The 19,808-nt window shown below is 43.4% G+C and overlaps 1 protein-coding gene across 1 annotated transcript in view; it reads right to left on the reverse strand.

Moving 5' to 3' along the window:
* The window catches only part of gli3 (GLI family zinc finger 3), a 95,895-nt gene that overhangs the window by 36,706 nt on the left and 39,381 nt on the right, over window positions 1-19,808 (reverse strand). Inside the window, exon 4 of the mRNA XM_067578755.1 lies at window positions 7,184-7,289. Within this exon, the coding sequence (XP_067434856.1) occupies window positions 7,184-7,289 (106 nt within the window). The remainder of the gene's footprint in view (window positions 1-7,183; window positions 7,290-19,808) is intronic.

Below are 19,808 nucleotides of genomic sequence, written 5' to 3' on the forward strand. Positions count from 1 at the left end.
ACATTTGTGATTACAGCTGAAACAATTAGTCGATTAAGTCGATCACCAGGAAATTAATCTGCATCTATTTTGATAATTGATTAATTGTTCAATGTCATTTTTTTGAGCTAAAACCAAACATTCTCTGTTTCATATATCATTATAAACTGACTATTTGAGGTTTTTACTGATGGTTGGATTTTTAAAAAAAGCTATATATGAATATGATACCTCTGGTTAAACAGTGATGGGAATTTTTCACTATACACTGCTGACATTTTATAGACAAAATGATTAATCCGGGATATAATCATCAAATTAATCTATAGTGAAAATAATATTTAAATGCAGCAGCTTGTAATTACTTAAATGTTTAAATAAAAGCCTTATTCTGCAAATAATACATTATTAAATGCCTTAGATGAAATAAGTAGCGTGACATGTAAGAGCCTGATAGCAAATAAATCTATTTGAATTGAATTTTGCTTGATTCATACTGTATTTTAAAAGAAATATAAATAAATATAGCAAACACAAATCAAATGTGCTAAGATTGCAACTGACACTCTTAACACTGACAAGAAAATATTGAAAATGTGTGTGTGTGTGTGTGTGTGTGTGCATCCATGCTTACACAACACACACACACACACACACACACACACGAACACACACACACACACACATTAGCGCAGAGCTGTTGGCACCTGCCTGTTATCTCTTCCCCTCAGACCTGGTATTCCATTGTGCTCCATGGGAGAGCTACAAATTGAGATCTCAAACATGAAGAGGGGGCAAATGACTTGTGTATAGAAAATCAAATCCACTAATGTGTTACATGTGCAAATTCACCGGCCTTGTATTGGAGATTAATGTATTCCTCTTTTATCGAAATGTAAGATATTTTCAATGGACCCTAAAATTAAATTCCACCTATTTCAACAGCAGAAATTACAAAGAACAGGAAATATTTGTTGAATAAATAATCAGACAGGATTTGATTTTGTACTGAATAATTTGTAGATTAGAAATACTATGAATTCTTTTCTTTAGTTGAGATTACCATTTGCCTTTAAGACATACTCAGTCAAAAACCATTTAGCAAGGAGCAGAAAAAAAAAACCCCTCCATAAAAAATGCATGTGATATTTAATAACTAGGGAGAAATACAAATATACACACAGCGGCGGGAGCAGCCTCAGCGTAGGTAATCCTAGCCTGGTAAGTAGAGTTTTGGAACATGTCTTAACAGATCTCCACAGGTAATGACTCAACCCTTAAACCTTTACAGGCCTTGTCAAATATCTGCTGTGCCAAACTCGTTTTTTCTTTTTTCTTTTTTTTTTTTCTCCCAACCTGCTGGATCCATCACTCTCAAAATACACAGGTGCCTTCAAAATATCACGGTCCTGTGCACAGGCTGAATAAGAAAAAAAAAAAAAAAAAGACTACACTGCCCATTTAGGGTTCTGAAACTGGTGTATTACAAAAAAAATAGATATACTGTAACTTCAATCTGCCCACATTTCTGCTTAGGCATTTATCTCCTTTTCTCTCTAAATCCTGAAATTGCCTCAGAAAAAAAAAAAAAAAGAGAAAGATACTTTCCCCTCCTTGCACATTTTCACAGAGTGGTGCATAACTTTCTTTCTTCCCTTTTTTTTTTTTTTCCTCCAGTGAAAATTGAAGAGGCTTTATGTCAAATGCGGCTAAAGCCAGCCTCTCCATATCAAACAACGCAGTGCGAAAATTACTGTGGCGATGATAAGGCTGCCAGATAGAGTGGGAGAGGAGAGCGAGGGGGGAAAAAACTGAAAGGAAGTGACTCTACTCAATTATACTGCAAAATTGGTATGACTGAATATTTTTCATTCAGGTGACTGATAGTATCAGTGAAACTGCAATGCAGATAAATAAAGGAGCCTTCTGTCAAGAATAAACACCATTAATCATGAAGCCAGCTACTGCGTGACCGCCTGTCCCCCCGACTTACTCCATAGAGAAAGTATTAAAGAGGGAGGAGGTGGAGGAGCAGGAGGGGTGAGAGACGGCGGGGGGGGGGGGAGGATGGAGGGGTAACCACTGACTGCACCAGAGAGGGGTGACCTATGAAGTCACACAGAACGGGTTTTGGACAGTTAGAGAGGAAGATGAAAAAGTGGCCTTCGTCTTTCCCTGCTGCTTTTCAGTGACAGCAGCCATATCTGGACAGAGATTATCAGATGCAATGTGAAATAATCATTAATTCTTAATGTAATTTATGGCTCCACTTCACATTCTGTTTTAGTCTAGACAATATTCAAATGTGAATATTAATGGCAAATACTCAAACTGGCTATGATTTTTTAGTCATTTTACTAAAAATAAAATAAAATATGTTGCTGTCATATCTCAAAAAATATATATAGTTACAAATTCTAACTACTGTGTTTTATTTTTAATGAAATGCAAACAATAATGATGAAAAAATGTGATGACGTATGGCCTGAAACTGATCAAATCAACTATTAAATGAGGCCTTGACACAGCAAATCACACCATAAACAACTACTGATGAATCAGTACGCTCCACAAACATTTTCCTCTCCTACATAAACTACACTAGGCCCTTTTGTCTTTCCATTGTTTACCAGTATGTGTGTGTGTGTATGTCTGTGTTTGTGTGTGTGTGTATTGCAATGCTCGGCCTCGTCCCATCTGGAAGGAGGTGTTGAGATAAGACCCTGGTCTTTATGCTAAGCACCACGCCGCTCCTCTATGCCCAGATTGGGCGCTCTGACAACATTTTATGTAAATAACAAAAACAACACGGCACACATCTTTAAAAAAAAAAGAGAAAAAAAAAAAACATCCTCTATCTGCCAAAGGCAGAGGACAGCGAGAGGAAGCGTGTGAGAGTTAATGCAGGGAAACTGTAAGAAATTTGTGAGAATCCTGCCAACAGAAACTAAAATTGGAATGAAGAATTAACTGGCTCATGAGGTATTTTGAGGTTAAAAAGGTGATTCAGTCGGTTTTGGTACCACGTTGCACTCTTTAGATAAAACAACGCTTCTGAAGCAACAGCTCTACACAGCCTTGAAGTCAATTAACTCCTTCCTGGTCGCTATTAACTATCATTTCAAAGCTGGTGCTTATGCAGCAATGACAGAGACATGGTGCAGCTCTCCCCTGGTACTGCCAGAATACCTTCCAGTCAGGCCGGGGCCCGCAGCTGAACAAACACAATCCTGAATGAAATAACCACACAGGCTGGGAACACGGAAACACACCCGCACAGCTCACACCTGCACTCTACCTCCTCACTGACAGAAAATACAGTCCATGACTTTATTCATGAGTCAAACTGAGACATTCACTTTTCTTTTATACAAAACTTTTTTGGCATCTTTGAGCCTTAGATTGTATATTTTTAAATATATCAAAATACCATTAACACAGTAATGACAAACTGATCATGTTTTGTATTAAGAGGTTTCCTCATATATATATATATATATATAATATTTAATCTTTTTATATGTGTGTTTTGTTGGGATATGAAAAGTAGAGAAGGAATTGTGAATGTAAGTTTATGTTTTACTTTAGTTTCTATGTAATTTAAATGTTCATTTTGTGGCTCTAAGTAATTTTAGGCATTAATGTATTTTCTAAAACATTTCGTATTGCACATATTGTACAGATAATTCATCATAAACACACAGTCAAACAGAGAGAAAGCAAAGATCAGAGATCAGGACATTGTTTTTGCTTTACAACTTTACAAACTCTTTAATTGACTCTGTCATTTTGACTAATTCTTTCCTAAATCCACATACGGTAACTGCGCAAAAGGTTGTGAGTCAATTGCTTATCCCATAAGAATGTTTTGTTGTTTTAGTGGCCCCATTCACAGCACGAGGGCCTGGGACTCCAGAGTAAACTCTGATGCTGATAATTGACTTGTGACGAATACCTCTGTTTGTTCTGAGTGGTCTCCGGGTGACCGTGAGCCGGCGCTGAGCCGCATGAGAGGGCTGTTTTGTTTTGCTGTGTACCGTGGTCAGGCAATAAAGCTGGAATGAAAGGAGCGGTCTCTTCTCTTGGCCCCAACCTCCCCCCAAACTCCTATTAAGCCAGTCCCACACAATGGTGGTGGCAGAGGGGACCAGAGCTCCCACGGAGAGCCTGCTCTTCACCGATCAATGTGTTTATTTAAGTAGGAAGCGTCTTCTTTGAAGCAGGAAGGGATAATTCTCTCTTTGGTGAGGCTGGAGGTCAGCTGTTTCCAGAGCAGAGGTACAGTATACAGAAGAAAAAGCACCAACCTCAGTGCCCAAAAAGACAAATCTCTGGTCCTGGTTTAGTGAAGGACATTGAGGTTTTGCTGAAGTTGGAAAGTCATAGAAGCTGAGAAGCTTGTTGTTAGTTGGCATTGGTTTCAGTTCAAACCACTGAAACTCTTGTAAAGTGCTGTTCTTTCATGTGAATATACGAGTTCCTCAGTAAAGCAAGCCTCCACTCCCCCTTCTGACCCTGAGGCTTTAATATTGAATGGCACATTGGTACCTTCCCCACAAGAATTCATAAACTAAACGATTAGCCTCTGTCTGTAATTGCGCTCTCCCTTGCCTAATAGGGGAGGTGAGGTAAAGAGGAAAAAAAAACAAAGGACAGTTAATTTGTGATTTCCTCTGCTCATTTGAAGGCAAATTAAGTGTCAAACAGCTAATACAGAGCATATTTCATTTTATGAGCTTTTAATTTAATTCCACCGCCTCATATCGCTGGAGCCCGTTAGCTGCGCTGTTAACGCCTGCTCCTCGTCTAAAAACGGGGGCCATAAATAAACATGTTTCAATTAGGCCCCTCACAGTAATAGGATATGATTCTGTTCATTTGCCACGTATGGATGGTGGATGTGTCATTGTGGCAGAGAGGAAACAAGCTGCTGGGCTTTTCGTGGTGTTTTTCTCCGGCCACGGATGCCCAGTGGTGGCTGGCTCGTGTGCGTGGCGGGGGAAGCTGGCTGGATTGATGGAACTGCCGCAGGGCCAACCCAACTGTAATTACAGGCCGTAATGAGAGGCTGCATGGGGAAGTACTGCAATAATAGTCCCTGTGTACTTAGGCATATCTTTGAGAGGGCTAATAACGATTAATTCTGCTCACCGAGGAGAACTTGTCTTAAAACAATTCAATATTTCTCCATAAGCCGCCTCCTGTCCTCCATTTCCCTGAAGCGACAGCTATACGTTGACTGCCTCTATTTGCTCGGGCTGGCTACAAGCAACATTACCGAGCAGAATGCATCGCTTTTTAAATCCTCAGAGAGGTTTATTTTTTCGGCCGCAGTCTCCTGGTCGTAAAGTTTAGCCACAGCTAAAACTTGCACAAAGCTGAACCTGGAAGTATAATTAACTCCAATTTGCCATCAGGTGGTTGGACCCAGCTGTAATACCGCAACTGATGAGTGCCTCTACTCACTGAGGAATTCACTGCTGCTTTTTTAATCAAGCAGGCAATATTGCTGCTTCCCTGTGCAAAGACTCAAAAGTAGTTGAGATCATTTCTGCATGAAACCCACGTAAATTCACAGATAGCGAGTATGACAGTGAGTTCGCATACTTGATTTAAATAAGGCTGGCCGCTAAGCAGCTGTCTTATAATAATGACAAATAGTTTCCCTCAGCATAGCGTGTCATATTAAACAGCTCTATGCTTAATGGCTTGGATAAATAGACCATAAGTAGCATAGCAGAGCACGGCCGTGTCTGTGGTGACAGCAAACCAAGCGCACAGATAACTCCTGTCCGGACAGAGTGACTGAAGACACCGGCGCTGCATAACTTCTCCCCCTTAATTCAATTCCCTGTGCCTGTGTAGTCCCTCCACCCCTCCTCACCCCGCCCACCCCCCCTCTACCCCCACCCCCAAACTGTGCTCCAGATCGTACCAAAGCGCTCCTGACGGATAACAAGCAAGGCTGTTTGTTCAAGCCTATGTTGCCGGCGCATGTTCACCCCATTATCTCCGCATAAGCTAAATGCTAAATTATATTTGCCATTTTGTTTGCAGTGACACAGGGCATCAATCACCTCCCTTTTTTATTTCCTCGCCTCTCTCCCTCCTTTTTTTTTTTTTTTTTTTTCTCTGCTTCAGCCCCCTGAGCAGGAGACGAGGGGTTGAGAGGTGGGGTGGGCCGGAGGTGGGGAGGCGGAGGGTGACATAAAAAATTCATTACGCTTAGTGGCACATCAGCAAGGGAGAGATATGACTCCTGAGGAGGAGAAAGGGGGGAGTTGATAATGATGAAGAATATCAAACATAATGCGGCCCAAGTAGCTGCCCCATCCAATTTGTCCTCGTCGCGCAGTGATTGCTTCCTTCGTGTCTGCTGGTAGAAAACAAGCAGCGCAAGGACGATGAAGCATCTCCTTGTGGTGCTCACTGTTTGGACGCAAAGAATACAAATGATGGAGAGAGTAAAAGAGACAGAAAGGGAGGAAAAAGTGTGACTAAAAAGAGTGAGGGGGGAAAAAAAGAGCACCGTGTGCACGAATGTATGTGAGTGGTGAGCTGAGGGAGGACTTTGAAGTTCTCTGCTGACCTGGTCAGCTCTGCTAGAAGCACTCCAGGGAAATACAAGACAACTGTAATAAGAGTTCACCTGCTTATAAACACTTACAACTCTTTTATGAGGCATGACGCCATGTTTTTACCTTACTTCGTATTTGCCTGTGCATGGATGTGATTGGATGGGGCGGGATGGTTAGTTGTATACATTTCATGTGTCAGGAGCCCATCTGTGTCTGTCAGAGATGGGTAGATGTCAGCAGAGGCATTGCTTCCTTCTCTTGACAGGGCTTGATCACTGCTCTTGTGAGAATCGCACGCTCCCAGGCTCCCCTCACCCTGCTCTCATTTCCATGTCTCTGACACATGTTCATTTGCGTGTCTCTGACATGCGGATCATGTTGCGCACGTACAGGGCCGTGGCCTTTGATCCTGAAAAGGCAAAGAGAGGAGCCCGGCACCCATGAGGAGGATGCTCCACACCCACAGGCGGAAGGAAGTTCAGGAGCTCGATCCGTATCGCCATTAACGGCAGACTCGTCGTTGATGTGCGTGATGCAGCTGAATCAAACGTGTTCTCAGGTATGATCAGCAGTATTTTGTTTGGTTGTGTGTGTGCACGTGCGTGTGACCGGTTTGAGAGACTTACACGTGAAGAGGGGGCACGGGAGAAGGCTCGTAGATGTAACGTCCCTGGGTATGTCTGTCGTCGATTGGCACAGGAGGATGGAAGGTCGGGAAGAACTGTGGTGCGGCTGTAGAGAATAACAGAAAGAGAAACAGAGAAGAAATATGAGATGTGATCAACTCATGACTGAAATCTTGCTATTTACATTTCGTAGGACCACTGGTTCCTCTATAAAATATTTCATTCGAATTAATTCCCTCCTCAGCTAATCTAAATAGCAGCTAGAATGAAAGGCAGTGGTTGATGGCTATCTTTCAGCAGACCCGCCCAAATGAGACCTCATTAAATGAACTGAACTAAAAGCCACATTGCTCTAAAATGCTCGCTGAGGAAGTCTTTGTAAATGTCTCAAGGCTGATAGAACTAAAAATAAACAGTGATAAATAACCATAAGAAAAGCAGCCAAATGGCATTTTTCTCACTTAAACAAGCATAATGTGGTTTTGTACAAGGGATAACGTTTAAGTACAACCAATGACACGTACAAAACGAGAACAAAAAAACAGCATTTTATCATAACTGCCAGAAAGAATTGAGAGGCTTCTTTTCCCCCCTCCAGATAAAACATTAAAACATTTGCATAATATGAGCTTCCAAGCCTTTCTCTATTTTTACCCCTTGAAGCAGAAACTGTTGTGCTGCCACCAGGCTGGATTCGTATATTCTTCCAACCTTAAAGGTAGAGTCAGTTATTCTGGAGAAAGACTGTTTCAACTAAATATGTTTATCACTAACTTGCACAAACCTACCCAAACTACTACACCCCTCCCTTTGTGCTCCTTCAGAAGCTCCGCCCCACAAATTAATGGTTGCCCATTGCCAAGGCAACGACCAAAAGAGAAATATGGTGGAATCCAAAGCGATGCGTCAGCTGTAGAGTCACTTCTATTCCTTTCACACTTAATCACGAGCGGAAAAACAATCTCGTCTCATGTGAGCACAACAGTCCATTCAGACTCTTCGCCTCTCTGCGGCCTCCTCGCTTCTCACTCGACCTGCGTTCAGCGTCTCTGTCGTCTGTCAGTTGCAGCTCCTGGAGAGCTGAGAGGACAAACTGCCTTCACCAGACTGACTGACAGCAGAAATTTACTGAACCAAAATAGTTTGCATGTCAGCTCCATGGGGAAGAAATGGACAGTGTTTGTATTTATTGATTCATGGATACGGTTAATAAGTTGAAAACACATATGCAGTGGGATATTTGTGTGATTTAAACAGCTGCCTGCTCAGATTACATTTCACTTAACGCAACAGAAACAGACTCGGAGTGTAAAAAAACACACGGGGGGTCTTCATAAGACTGTCTCGGATTCAGTGTGGATTGATATATTTAATAAAAATGGAAGCGTATCTGTTCCGTGAGAAAACACTTTCTATGTGAATTGGCCACGGCCTCTCTCTCCCACCATTCAACTAATGCCGGAGAGGGTCGACTGTCATGTCCTCACACAGACAGCTGCTCTGATGACCTCCCCTTGTCCTGTGCACGAGCACAAACGCCCCCCCCCCCCCCCCCGTTGCTGATTGAGCCACTGTGTTTAAATGCCCATTGACAGAGCCAGCGTTGTGTACGAACACTAGATTTTGTTTTTTCAGTGCACACACAGAATGGACAGCTAGCGGACCGTGTGAGGAGATATTCACGGATTTACAAACAACAAAAAGTATATTGGATTAGAATCGCTGACACTATCTTTAACTGCACTCCGCACCATAATCTTGAAGCTGGAATTCCGTGTTGCAACCGTGCATCCACTGTCGGACAAGTTGCCACGTGTAAAACCATAGTTGGGAATTTTGCTGAAATTCTGCCTACCAGAGGGTCAAGTTGTGAAACTGAAATAGGTTAAAACTTGTACGGAAAGCCAGAGCCAACAAATGACTATTGCAAGATCCTTTTTTTTTTACAACAAATTAATCACCTCTTCATTCACATACTGTACAAACACCTCCCTGCCAGAAACACATGTCACTTTGTTACTGAGACCATTGCCAAGTTCTGTATCACCACCCCGAGGCAAGGCATATGTCAACATCTGCGTACCTTCGCGCAGCAAGTCTCTGATGCTGCTAGCTATGTGTTTTTTGCTTGTAAACATCTGTCAGCGTATGCCAAGAGGGCAGATGGCCAAACAGCAGGGTGCCCAACAGCTCTACAAGTGTTTGGTCCATGCCAAACGCAGCTACATCGCTGGGCAACGCAGCAGGTGTTGATTGCCCTGCAACTCCCAGGTCTGCTTACCTCATCATTCATTCATTCATCGTGATGATCGCTGCCAGCTTGGGCCAGCACAGCTACAATTAAGAGGGGGATCAGTTCAGGTGTTGCTTGAGGTCTTGCAGCATTAAGCCCTGGTCACACCAGGATTTAAACAGCTACATTTTTTATTGATTACAAGGGAATTGTTGGAATCAGTGGATTTGCTGAAGGGGATGAAGAAAATCCGTGCAAATTTTTTCGAGTGCAACTTTGGGGAACTTGCAAAATTTGTGCTGCTGACCAATAGCAAGCAGTCCTGACAGTGCAATCCTTTTAGGGGATGGAGAGCTGAAGAGTCCAAAAATGGAGGAAGCCGATATTAGCTGTGTTGCAGGATTCACTTTTATTCAATATACTCTATCTGAGTAAAAACTCTTCTTGGCGCGCCCCTGTAAGCCACTGGTTAAGACACATGACACATAACTGCAACGTCCATGGTTCAAATCCAGCAGCGGACCTTTGTTGCATGTCATTCCCTGTCTTTCTCTCCTCTTATATCCTGTCATCTATCCAATAAAGGCTTAAAATGGCCCAAAAAAATATATATTTAAAAAAAAAAAAAGAGTAAAAACTCCCCCACAAAAGAGCAATGGTTTGCAGACAGTTATGTAAGAGACAGGAGTCGCTTGTACAAATACATCTTTTGAATAAACTGTGTTAAGTTATTAAGTTAGCGGCCGATCTAAGCTAACAAGCTAACAAGTCACTTCCACAAAGTTGGGTGGCTTTCCAAGAGACAAATTAAAAATAGGATTGTGAAAAACATCATAAACCACAGATATCCTGACTTTTAATCTCTGTTATAGGCCAAGCTCTAAAGACACTGGATCCTACACGTCCCATATACAACTCGGTAGCGTCTTTCATTTGGCCCTCCCTGCTTGGCAAACTCAACACCCTCAGTCTCTAACACAGACTCTCTGTTAAACATTTGTAGTCTCCAAGCTGAGACACCTGGCTACAACATTATACAGCTGTTTTCACAGGCAGAGTAATACTCCCTGTGACTAGTAAATTGACTTTGACACGTTAAATTGGTGGTGTGTCCCTTTAAGTCTTAAACATTTAATCGCTCGCACTATTTAATGTGTAACAGTACTGCCAGCCCTGTTGTATTCTGCTTAAGACCCAAACACCGGTAACTTGTTTGTCTGCAATGATGCCCCAGAAACCTGTATCAACCTGTATCTGGACTACTCTTGTCAGTTGATGGCACACTTTTGATCTCTTGCAGCTGTCACGATAACAGCTGCAAGACAGGTCCAAATTAGTCCTATTTAATATAATAGTATCTAACCCTTGAAATGTATCATCTTATTTTTTAAGGGGGCCCCAAAATAAGCAGTCACAAGAACAAACAGAATCAAGAGAAATCAATCCATGACACAAAACACTCCTAAATCCAGGACAGCCCTACAAATTCACTTTAAAACCTTTATATTATATGCTGCTCAACAAGACTGCTGGTGTTACATTAAGTATCATTAAAGGTCTCTATTATCTAATTACCTCTCGTTTATCACTAACTTGCACAGACCTGCCCTGAATTATTATTCCGAGCATCATCAGAGCGAATTAAAGTTTGCTTAAACAGCAATGGTGTGATGTGCTTGACGAGTGAAAACTTTTACAAACTATTCAGGGGTTTTCATACTGTTTTCACAATAGCAGAGATAAGCGGTAAAATCCTCCTCCATACAGCTCTGGCAAGTATCTGACCCCTTCATCTCTGTCTGTTTGATAGTTTCCTCCTGATGACTCAGTTTTGGCTTGGCTCACCTCGGCTGATTCCAGAGCTGCTGGGGGAGGGAGGGAGGGAGGGATGGGCTGGTGGTAGACAAGGGCAGAATCTGCTTTGTTTACTCTCCGCAGCTCCACTCCTGGGCTGTCGGCCCTCGGCTGTCAAGAGTCGGAAATGAACCTTCAGGTTTACCGGGGTGTGTGTGTACTGTGTTCGAGCTTGATGGGAGTAAAAGCTTCATGTTCTCTAATCTTACTGCTCCCTGCCCACATTGCAGGAGTTTCATTCTAACCTCTTGTCCTGTTAGGCAGTGGGGGTGGCTGTAGAGGTTACAAACTGCAAAATCATTTTAAAGACTCCACCCCTTCACCCCGGCAAAACACACCTTCATTCCCACATCCGCCACTCCTCCCTGAATTACCCAGATCCCCTCTATGTTTATGTCTCTGGAGCTCCTCACTAACCACAGCTCTCTGCCAAGCCTGGACCCTTTTTTTCTTGCTCCTCCCTCACTGCCTCCCTCCTTCCCTCCCTCCCTCCTCTCGCTGTGGCCCATGACTTTGCCGCATGGCAAACCGTTCCACCGAGGTTTATTTAAATCCAACTCAGAAGTTTACTTTACCGTGGCCCTATCTAAATAGAGCCTGCCACCTCTTTTACGCCAGCACAGCTCTCCATTAGCAAGGCAAACAGGCCTGTGTCACTGGAGGGAATGTATACAGTCGCAAAGAACAGAGGGCGAAGGAGAGAGGGGGAGAGAGTCTCCATCCTGCAATCCATCTCCAGTGTTTCCTGTAGGGACTCCTTACTGTTTACTCCGGGACTAAATTGCCCCTGCTCTTCTGGATATTCAGGGGTATTCTCGTTCTCTAATACAGAATACAGCTGGAAGGCACATAGGAAGCCAACTGACGCATCGCAGTTTTTACCTTCCCACTGCGGCCACACACCACAGCAGCTCCAGCATTCCTACGGAAAGTGTAATCACGCCGGTTTTGTCCCGGCTGCACGGCCACCGCCACTGGCAAAGAAAGTGAGAGGGATTAAAGAAATCATCTCAGCCAATCATACGCTGAAAGTCAGGAATCCAGGATCCCTGAAAACCATCTTTTGAAATATCTAACATTTTTCATCATAATGTTTCTTCTCGAACATTATAATGACTCTGGTGCAACTTTTTAGAGCAGCAGTTTTCATTTTTTGTTTATATTTCCTTTTTTTTTTTCTTCTTTTGGGAAAAGGGATGGAAGTCATTAAGACATGATTACAAATGGGTCTTAATGAAAGGGCAATTAGAGGCAAACTTTGACCAGGCTCATTAATTCTAATTCAACACAAACACACCATGCTCAGGACCAAAAGCCAGCTTCCCCTTCATTAAAGAGAGGATGGTAATTGCCTTGTCCTTTATTGGACACTTGAATAATTTCAAAAGAAGGGGGAGGACAAGAAGAGGATAAAGCCTAAAGCACATCATTTGCAATATCCTTATTGGTTAATCTCCTTTCATAATGAAAGTTTTACCACAAAGGATCTTCTCTGTGCTTTGGAACCTATGTGGTGTGGTACTTTAAGAGAATTTTGGCTGTCACTCACAATTTTGATTTGGGTTTTGATAATACGCAAACAATTTCTCTTCTTTCTCTTTTGTTGTCAACTCAGCATTGTGTGTTTATTGTCTTGACGGCTAAACCTGGGCTCCTCCTCTCCTCTGGTGAAGGTTCACTGACTCTGCTCTAACGGAGTGTCACCCGCAGCCGAGGACGAAACACTCTTCCATAAACACTGCACTTCTCATCGACGCTCCGCTGCAAGAGCACAAAGAGCCAGTGACAGATTGTCATAAGCGACTAAGGCGGAGTGAGAAAAGGGCTGCTGGGGCCTGCTCCCGAGGTTTGTGAATTGCTAATGTGGAACATATGAAGCCTGTGCAGGGGCTGTGACTGCCAGATTTCATTATGCCACCTCTCTCCCCGCTCATGATCTCACTGCTAAGGCACGCTCGTCTGCAGCGAGGTCTGCAGTTACACCATAACTCTGCAACACTTTGCAGAGTGCGTGAAAGATGCTCAAGACTTTGCCTGTTTGCAAGTGCACGTGTGTGCACGTGTGTGCAACTCGTGTCGCTCCCTTCTGGGAGTGAATACAAGCACATGTACATGACTTTACTGTACAAGAAAGGACAAAGCAGTTATGGCCTCATTTTGTTACTGGGGTTTTTGTACTTAACTCTTCAAGAAGTCACCTTGAGGGACTTACAGCAGTGGTTCCAAACCTTTTTACATTATGACCCCTTAAAATGAAGCAACACTCTAGTGCTTGCAAACCCTTATCATGTCTTGTGTATGTCTCAGGTTGTTTTATTTGAATAATTATGAGGATGCCAAGTGGTAAAGCTATCCAGTATTCCAAAGTAAACATTAGATAAAATCAAAACTAACTCACAGCATAGCAACAGTTAAGCTTAATAGTTTTTTCACCATCAGGTTTTGATGTCAGTAGCTCAGAATGAAAAGCTTTCTGCTGAACTCACTGGTTTGTACTCCCTTTTGAGAAATCCTCATCAGTCCACCATCATAAAAATAAAATTACACCTTGTCACAAAATAACTCCCGTAGTGCACAAAATTTCAGTCTAAGTGTATCTGAGGGAATTTTCCTCTTGGTAATTATAGGCATGACATCTGCAGACAAGCATGACTGCAAGTATTTAGTATGGGTCTGAACTATGTGATGTGGTGATCCCGCTTTCCTCCAGCTACGTGACACTGAACATCTCATCATTATCTGGCTGGCAGGAGATGGAAATGAAGAAGCCCCATGCAGATTCAGATCAGTGGGAATAGTTCGGAGGCTGGCTCTCTCATGAAGGCGAATTCCCCCTTCTGATCAATCCCTTCACACCCCGTCTCTCATCATGTTTGCTTACACTGAGACCTCAAGCTGTTTGGACATGTAAATAACACTTTCGGAGACTGTTTAGCTAAGCTCAATGGGAGTTGCTGTTGACTTTTGGAGCGCTTTGCTTAATTACGGGTCCCAGATTGTTTCAGGTCTAATGGCCTAATTACCGCTGTATAAATTAGCCTAATGTTCTTGCTGTGCAGAGCTTTCTCTACTGTATGCAATGCTTGGGCACTAGAACAGAGAAAGATAAAAACAGGCCTTTATTCACAAAGAGCAATGGTAAGAAGAGGGGAGAAGAAAGCAAGCAGAGAGGTTAAATAACAGAAGAATGTTAAGTGTTGGCTTGCCAATCTCTCTGCCATTCATCATATACGCAAGCCTGGCAGATCACACTCTGCCCTTCCTCAGTAAATCAATAGATTTTTTTTTTCTTCCTCTCTTCCGCTGTGTCCTCTTCTGTTTTTTGCTTTCTCTGTCTCTCCTGTTTAACTGCTCTCACACCCTCAAACACACTCTTTCTGTGGGTAAAAGTAATTAACATGGTGGAAAAGAAAAACCCGAACAGAGAAGAGAAAGTGAGTGGCAAAAAGAGAAACGTCAGCTATGCGCGATAACAGGCTCTCTGTTCAAGTATACATTCCATCGCTACTCGCTGTCAGAAGTAATTTGTTTGTCTAGACTGAACAAGTCGGTCAATGCCCATCCTTTCTCTTCATGGTTCTACATGTCTATGCATATTTGCACTGGGACTTGACGTTCAAGCAGGTTATCTCTTTGTGCTAATATTTATAACAACGTTAAGTACATAAGAATTTTGTTTTTGCATTCGACAAGAGTTCACTATCCTCATAAACACGCACATGACGTGTAACATTTTGCTGCCAAGCTTATCCAAGCCGAGATTTTTACAGATGACTATCCCGTGGAAAATACATATCCATTTGCAAGACATTTATTTGAAATAATATACAGTAAGAAGTCCTGATTTTAGTCTAGAAGTCAGAAACCAGAATGATGAAGATCGAGATGCAGGCTGCGCTCCAAGTAACTTGCAGTTACCTCTTTCACCGCCTTCCTTCTCCATAAGTCACACAAAATATCTTAATGGAACACCAGCATCTGCAAGACATTTACCGAGCCAAGTCAATCTTAACAAATTGCACGCCAGAGTAAGGACCCTTGCCTTGCAAAGAGTAGAGTTAAGCACGCACACGGGTCTTCCAGAGGCCCCCAGCACCATCCAACCTCAGCTATACCCCGTTTTTCTTCCTTTACGCACCTCCTTTCCTCCCTGTATCCCGGTGTGGATCAGGGAGTGAAGGTTATTTCACGAGGCCTCTGTGGAGCACCAATCTATCTCCTACATTTGGTGAATTTCTCCAGATTGGGATAAGCTGGGGAGCAGAACAAAGCGCTATGCGTTGGCCCTCTCCCCTCGCTCCAGCACCCTCTCTACCCTACACCACCCTCGAGCTTCCTCTCCCCCACCCAGCTGGGGAGAGATTTACACAGCAGTTTAGTAGTTGAAACACGGCGCTACACCTCTCTCCCCTTCTCTCTCTTTATCTCTCACATCTGTCTATCTCCTTCTCTCCAAACAGTGATACCTCTCAGAGAGAAGGGAGTTGATTTAAACCTCGGGTTAACTCACCAGGACTTTGCTACATATATTTTGCTTCAACTCCCCCTGTGTGATTTATTCTACTCAAATACAAGGCCGCTTTAGGGTTTGATCTTTTTTTGAGATCTTTATTTAAGTATGGAGGGTCACCAAAGAAATGAAAAAGGGGCATTTGTGTCTACAGTGTCCGCAATCTGTTTCACATTAAATATCTGTATCATAGAAAATGTATGATAACTTATTCTGGTTTACTGCAGCATGTATGAGCCGAGGCCATATCAGTGACAGTGTTCATGATTGCCACAGCTGTGTCAGACCATCCTGTGACAGACTGACCCTCTATGTCACAGCTCCTCCCAAGGCTCCTATGCAGGTGATACTAAGACTGCATGTGGCTGTGTGATAGTGACTGTGAGGCTAATGCACCTGCATCATAATAACACAGGCTGGACACCGCAGAAAAAAAAAAAAAAACTGGACAGCTTCTCAATTTTGAACCATGCTGAGGAGGTGGTGACCACTGAAGTTATTGTAATTCTATTTGGAAAATGACATTTCCAGGTAGCCAATGTTCTCAATTCATCTCTATGTGTAGTGAATATCATCTTTAATTTTGATTAAAGAAAGGTAATCCATCCAGTGAGCATTTTGTCACCTTTATTTTCTAGTCAAAAGTATGTTATAATCGCATGGTAATGTGGTTAAAAGAGGGAGCCAAAAAAATCTCAGTGATGCATTCAAGGGCACTCTGACTTCCATGATTTGAGGGTGTGAAGCCTAAAAGCAACACATTAACTATACTGCAGCAAAATGAAGCAAAGAAAAAGGGTAACATGTTGTCTCTTGAATTAAAACGGTTGCAGTTTGAAAAGCAATCATTTGAATGCATGAAAAGGATGAGTTCATAATCGGTGACAAAATGTTCTGGAAGACCTACCTCATGCAAGTTTGAACCATCTGCAAACCTGTTTTTATACTGCAGTGAAATTAGTGGAAACCAGTTACTGCCTGAAAGAGTGTGGCCCTTAAATATATTTTACAATCTTATGACATTCCTCCCTGTGTTTTTAGTCTATTCCTTTATTTTCCACCAAACCCATAAAGACATTAGACAAAGTCTGTGCAGGCCTCTAGAGGTACGTGGCCATTATTTGGGCTAATGGAGGAAACTGTGTGTCACAGAACAAAGACAAAGCCCAGTGTCACAGCAATCAGACAAATGGCTGCTGGGCTCTGCAGGGCCAGACAGGGGTCGATGCTTCTGGACCAATTAGGTCTTATGAGTGTAACAACATCTGGAACGCTCTGATTCTCTTTCTTTTCCACTCTCCGTGCTTTTTGCGTTGCTTTCACCTTACCCTCTCTTTCACCCTCTCCCTCACTTTTGCATCCTCCTCCTTATTCTTTCAGTTAATCTCGTTCTCGGCCTGCCTCTTTCTCTTTGCCTCTCTCATTATTCAAACCGCATCCTCCTGATCTCTCCCCTTTCCCTCCTCACAGCATCCCAAAACAAGGACAAAGTTGTAATCCGTTTACTGCACCCCTGTCAACAGATTCCACCCAAATAATCCTAAAAGACTTACAACCAGGCCTAGGTACTATCAAGGGAAAGGGAAGATAGCAGAGGCGGAATGCACAGGGGAAGCGAAGTGAGATCCGTAGAGAAAGAGGGAAGAGAGAGGAGAACATACGAGGGGTGTTGAGAAGTGAGGCAACAGACGGAGGGAACTTGTGTCACAGTGATTTGAGTCTTTGTCACGCAGGTGGCGCCCAGGGGTTCCCTCAGCCTGGGCAGAGAGACAAACTGGGGCCCATGTAAACCTTAAAGAGGATTAACCCTGCCGGAGCGCTTTAATGAGACCTGAAAGTGCCGGGCACCGGAGAGCCCCACTGATTGAGCCGCGCTCGAGTCGGCTCCCAACGGTCCGCCGGCCCAGTGGCCCAGCAGCGTTGCAGCAGCCCTGTGGCCTACAGCTGCCCGCTCACACTGAGCCACATCAAAGCAGCCTGTCTGGGAGAGCCCCGAGATGGGAGGAAGGGGAGGGGGGTGGGCATAAGGGAGGTGGAGAGTGTGAGTGAAGGAGAGGTAGGAGGAGGAGGAGGGTGCCTGGATGGAGGAATCCCTTATCTCCTCCTGAGAGGATGCTGCTCTGTGGTGCGAGATTGTCTGGAGCTGCCACCTGTCCCAGGCATCTTTGAAGGCAACACTAAAGCCTGTGATGGGCCTGACCTCCTTGAGCTCCCATTCTTTTATGTCTCTCTTCATTTTCTGCTTTGTTACACCCCCTCCTCCTTCTCCACTCTCTCTCTCTCTCTCTTTGGCTCTTCTCTCTTTTTCTTACCCTTCTGTCTCACTTATACCCTCAGATTCAGCTCTGCCTCCCTTCTCTCTTTCTCTTTTCACCAGCGATATCTTACATTTCACCAGGCTGCTGGAAACATTTTAATTATACTGTGTTCATCAGCCTCCTCTTCGTGTAGAACAATATATACTTACGACCCTCCAGTGACTAGAGCAAGATACGGGTTGTTGGCTGAAGGGATAAGGGTGCTTATCTTTGTCACTATGTGAGAGAAATGCAAATACAAAAAAAGGAGCGATGAGATTTGGATACACAGACAACAAACATGTGGAAGAGCGTGAAATAATTCTGATTCTCCCACAGCACACGGAGGTGATTATCCTACTGGAGACTACAGGGTAACTTAAGGAGGAGAGAAAAAGCTCAAGATATCGTAGCTGTAACCAGCTAGCCGAGGAGAAACCCCCATGAGCATTTAGTCATCTTGTTTTTATAGTATAGCGCTTAATGTTATTGTTGCCAGTGGTGTTTACTCCAGTTTATTTTCCTTTTGGATGGTCAAGATGCAGCAAATCTTCATTTTAAGCCTTCACAACATCAGCAAAGTGCTATTGTTCTGACTTGCCTCTGTGAATCGACTGATTAACCAATCTCATATGAAAAGAAGTAAAACACACAGACAGATGTTGCTACAATGATACCAAGAAATGCTGAGTATTCTTCTTTGAACATCTTAAGTTCCCTGGAAATTCTTCTTAATTCTTCTTTAGCCCCTTCATATTTAATCTTGTCATTGTTAATAAGAACTGCCATTATTCTGAGATATTCTGTTCACACGCATCAGCTTTGTGGTAACGAGAGCACCACATGACTTTAAGATGGTATGAAAGTGCGTTCTCTTAGCACTTCAAACTCTGCTTAACCCCCTTAAACCATCAAGCGCTACAAAGAGGCACATGCATGTGAGAATATGGCCTATCTTACAGCATGAGATGCCTCTAATAAGCTGTATAAAAGGGGATCATCTGATTATCCCTGGTGTGCTGGACCAAGGGGCCACGGCAGAGCACAGACCCATGTTGTTCTTTCTTGATGAAAGGAGGTGGATGGAAGGAATCCCTCTCCGTTGCCTGCAGTGTGCCCCAGGCTTCTCTGTGCCGGCACACTGCTGAGGGACTACACCATGCCACCATACTCAAAAAGCCAATATTGAAACAATCACAAAGAGAAACATTTGCCCTTACCTGTGTCTTCTCACCCCAGGCTCTCCTCTGTACTCCCCAGTTCTTTGGGGGAGGATGTTTGAATCTGCACACCAGCCAGTACTTGTCACGTTTAAAAACCAACAGGAGGCCCAAAAGTTTGTTCTTTGAGTGCAGTTTCAGAAGAGGTCTTTTTGGGGGTGTTTGTAACTTTATCCCTCCTAAACATACACACACTTTATAACTGCTTGCTCTTGCTGTTTGTGCAGCTTTTACTCTTCCAAGACAAATGGAAAGGTGCTGTGCAGTCCATATGAACTGAATGACCAAGCACTGTAATTAACTGTAGAGAGTCTAGTGCCTTTGTTGTGCGGATCACGTTCGGTTTGGTGACAGCTTCTGTAGCTCATTCAGTTCAGTGGTCAGCTGCATTTTGATATTGAGGCAGACAGACTGACACCGGGGCAGCGGCTGGCGTGCTACGGCCCAGTAGACCTGAGATCAGCTCTGCACAGCAGTTTGGTGTTTAACCCCTGTGACTGGACACCCACCA

The sequence above is a fragment of the Thunnus thynnus genome, chromosome 21 (assembly GCF_963924715.1).
Source record: "Thunnus thynnus chromosome 21, fThuThy2.1, whole genome shotgun sequence".
Lineage (NCBI taxonomy): Eukaryota > Metazoa > Chordata > Actinopteri > Scombriformes > Scombridae > Thunnus > Thunnus thynnus.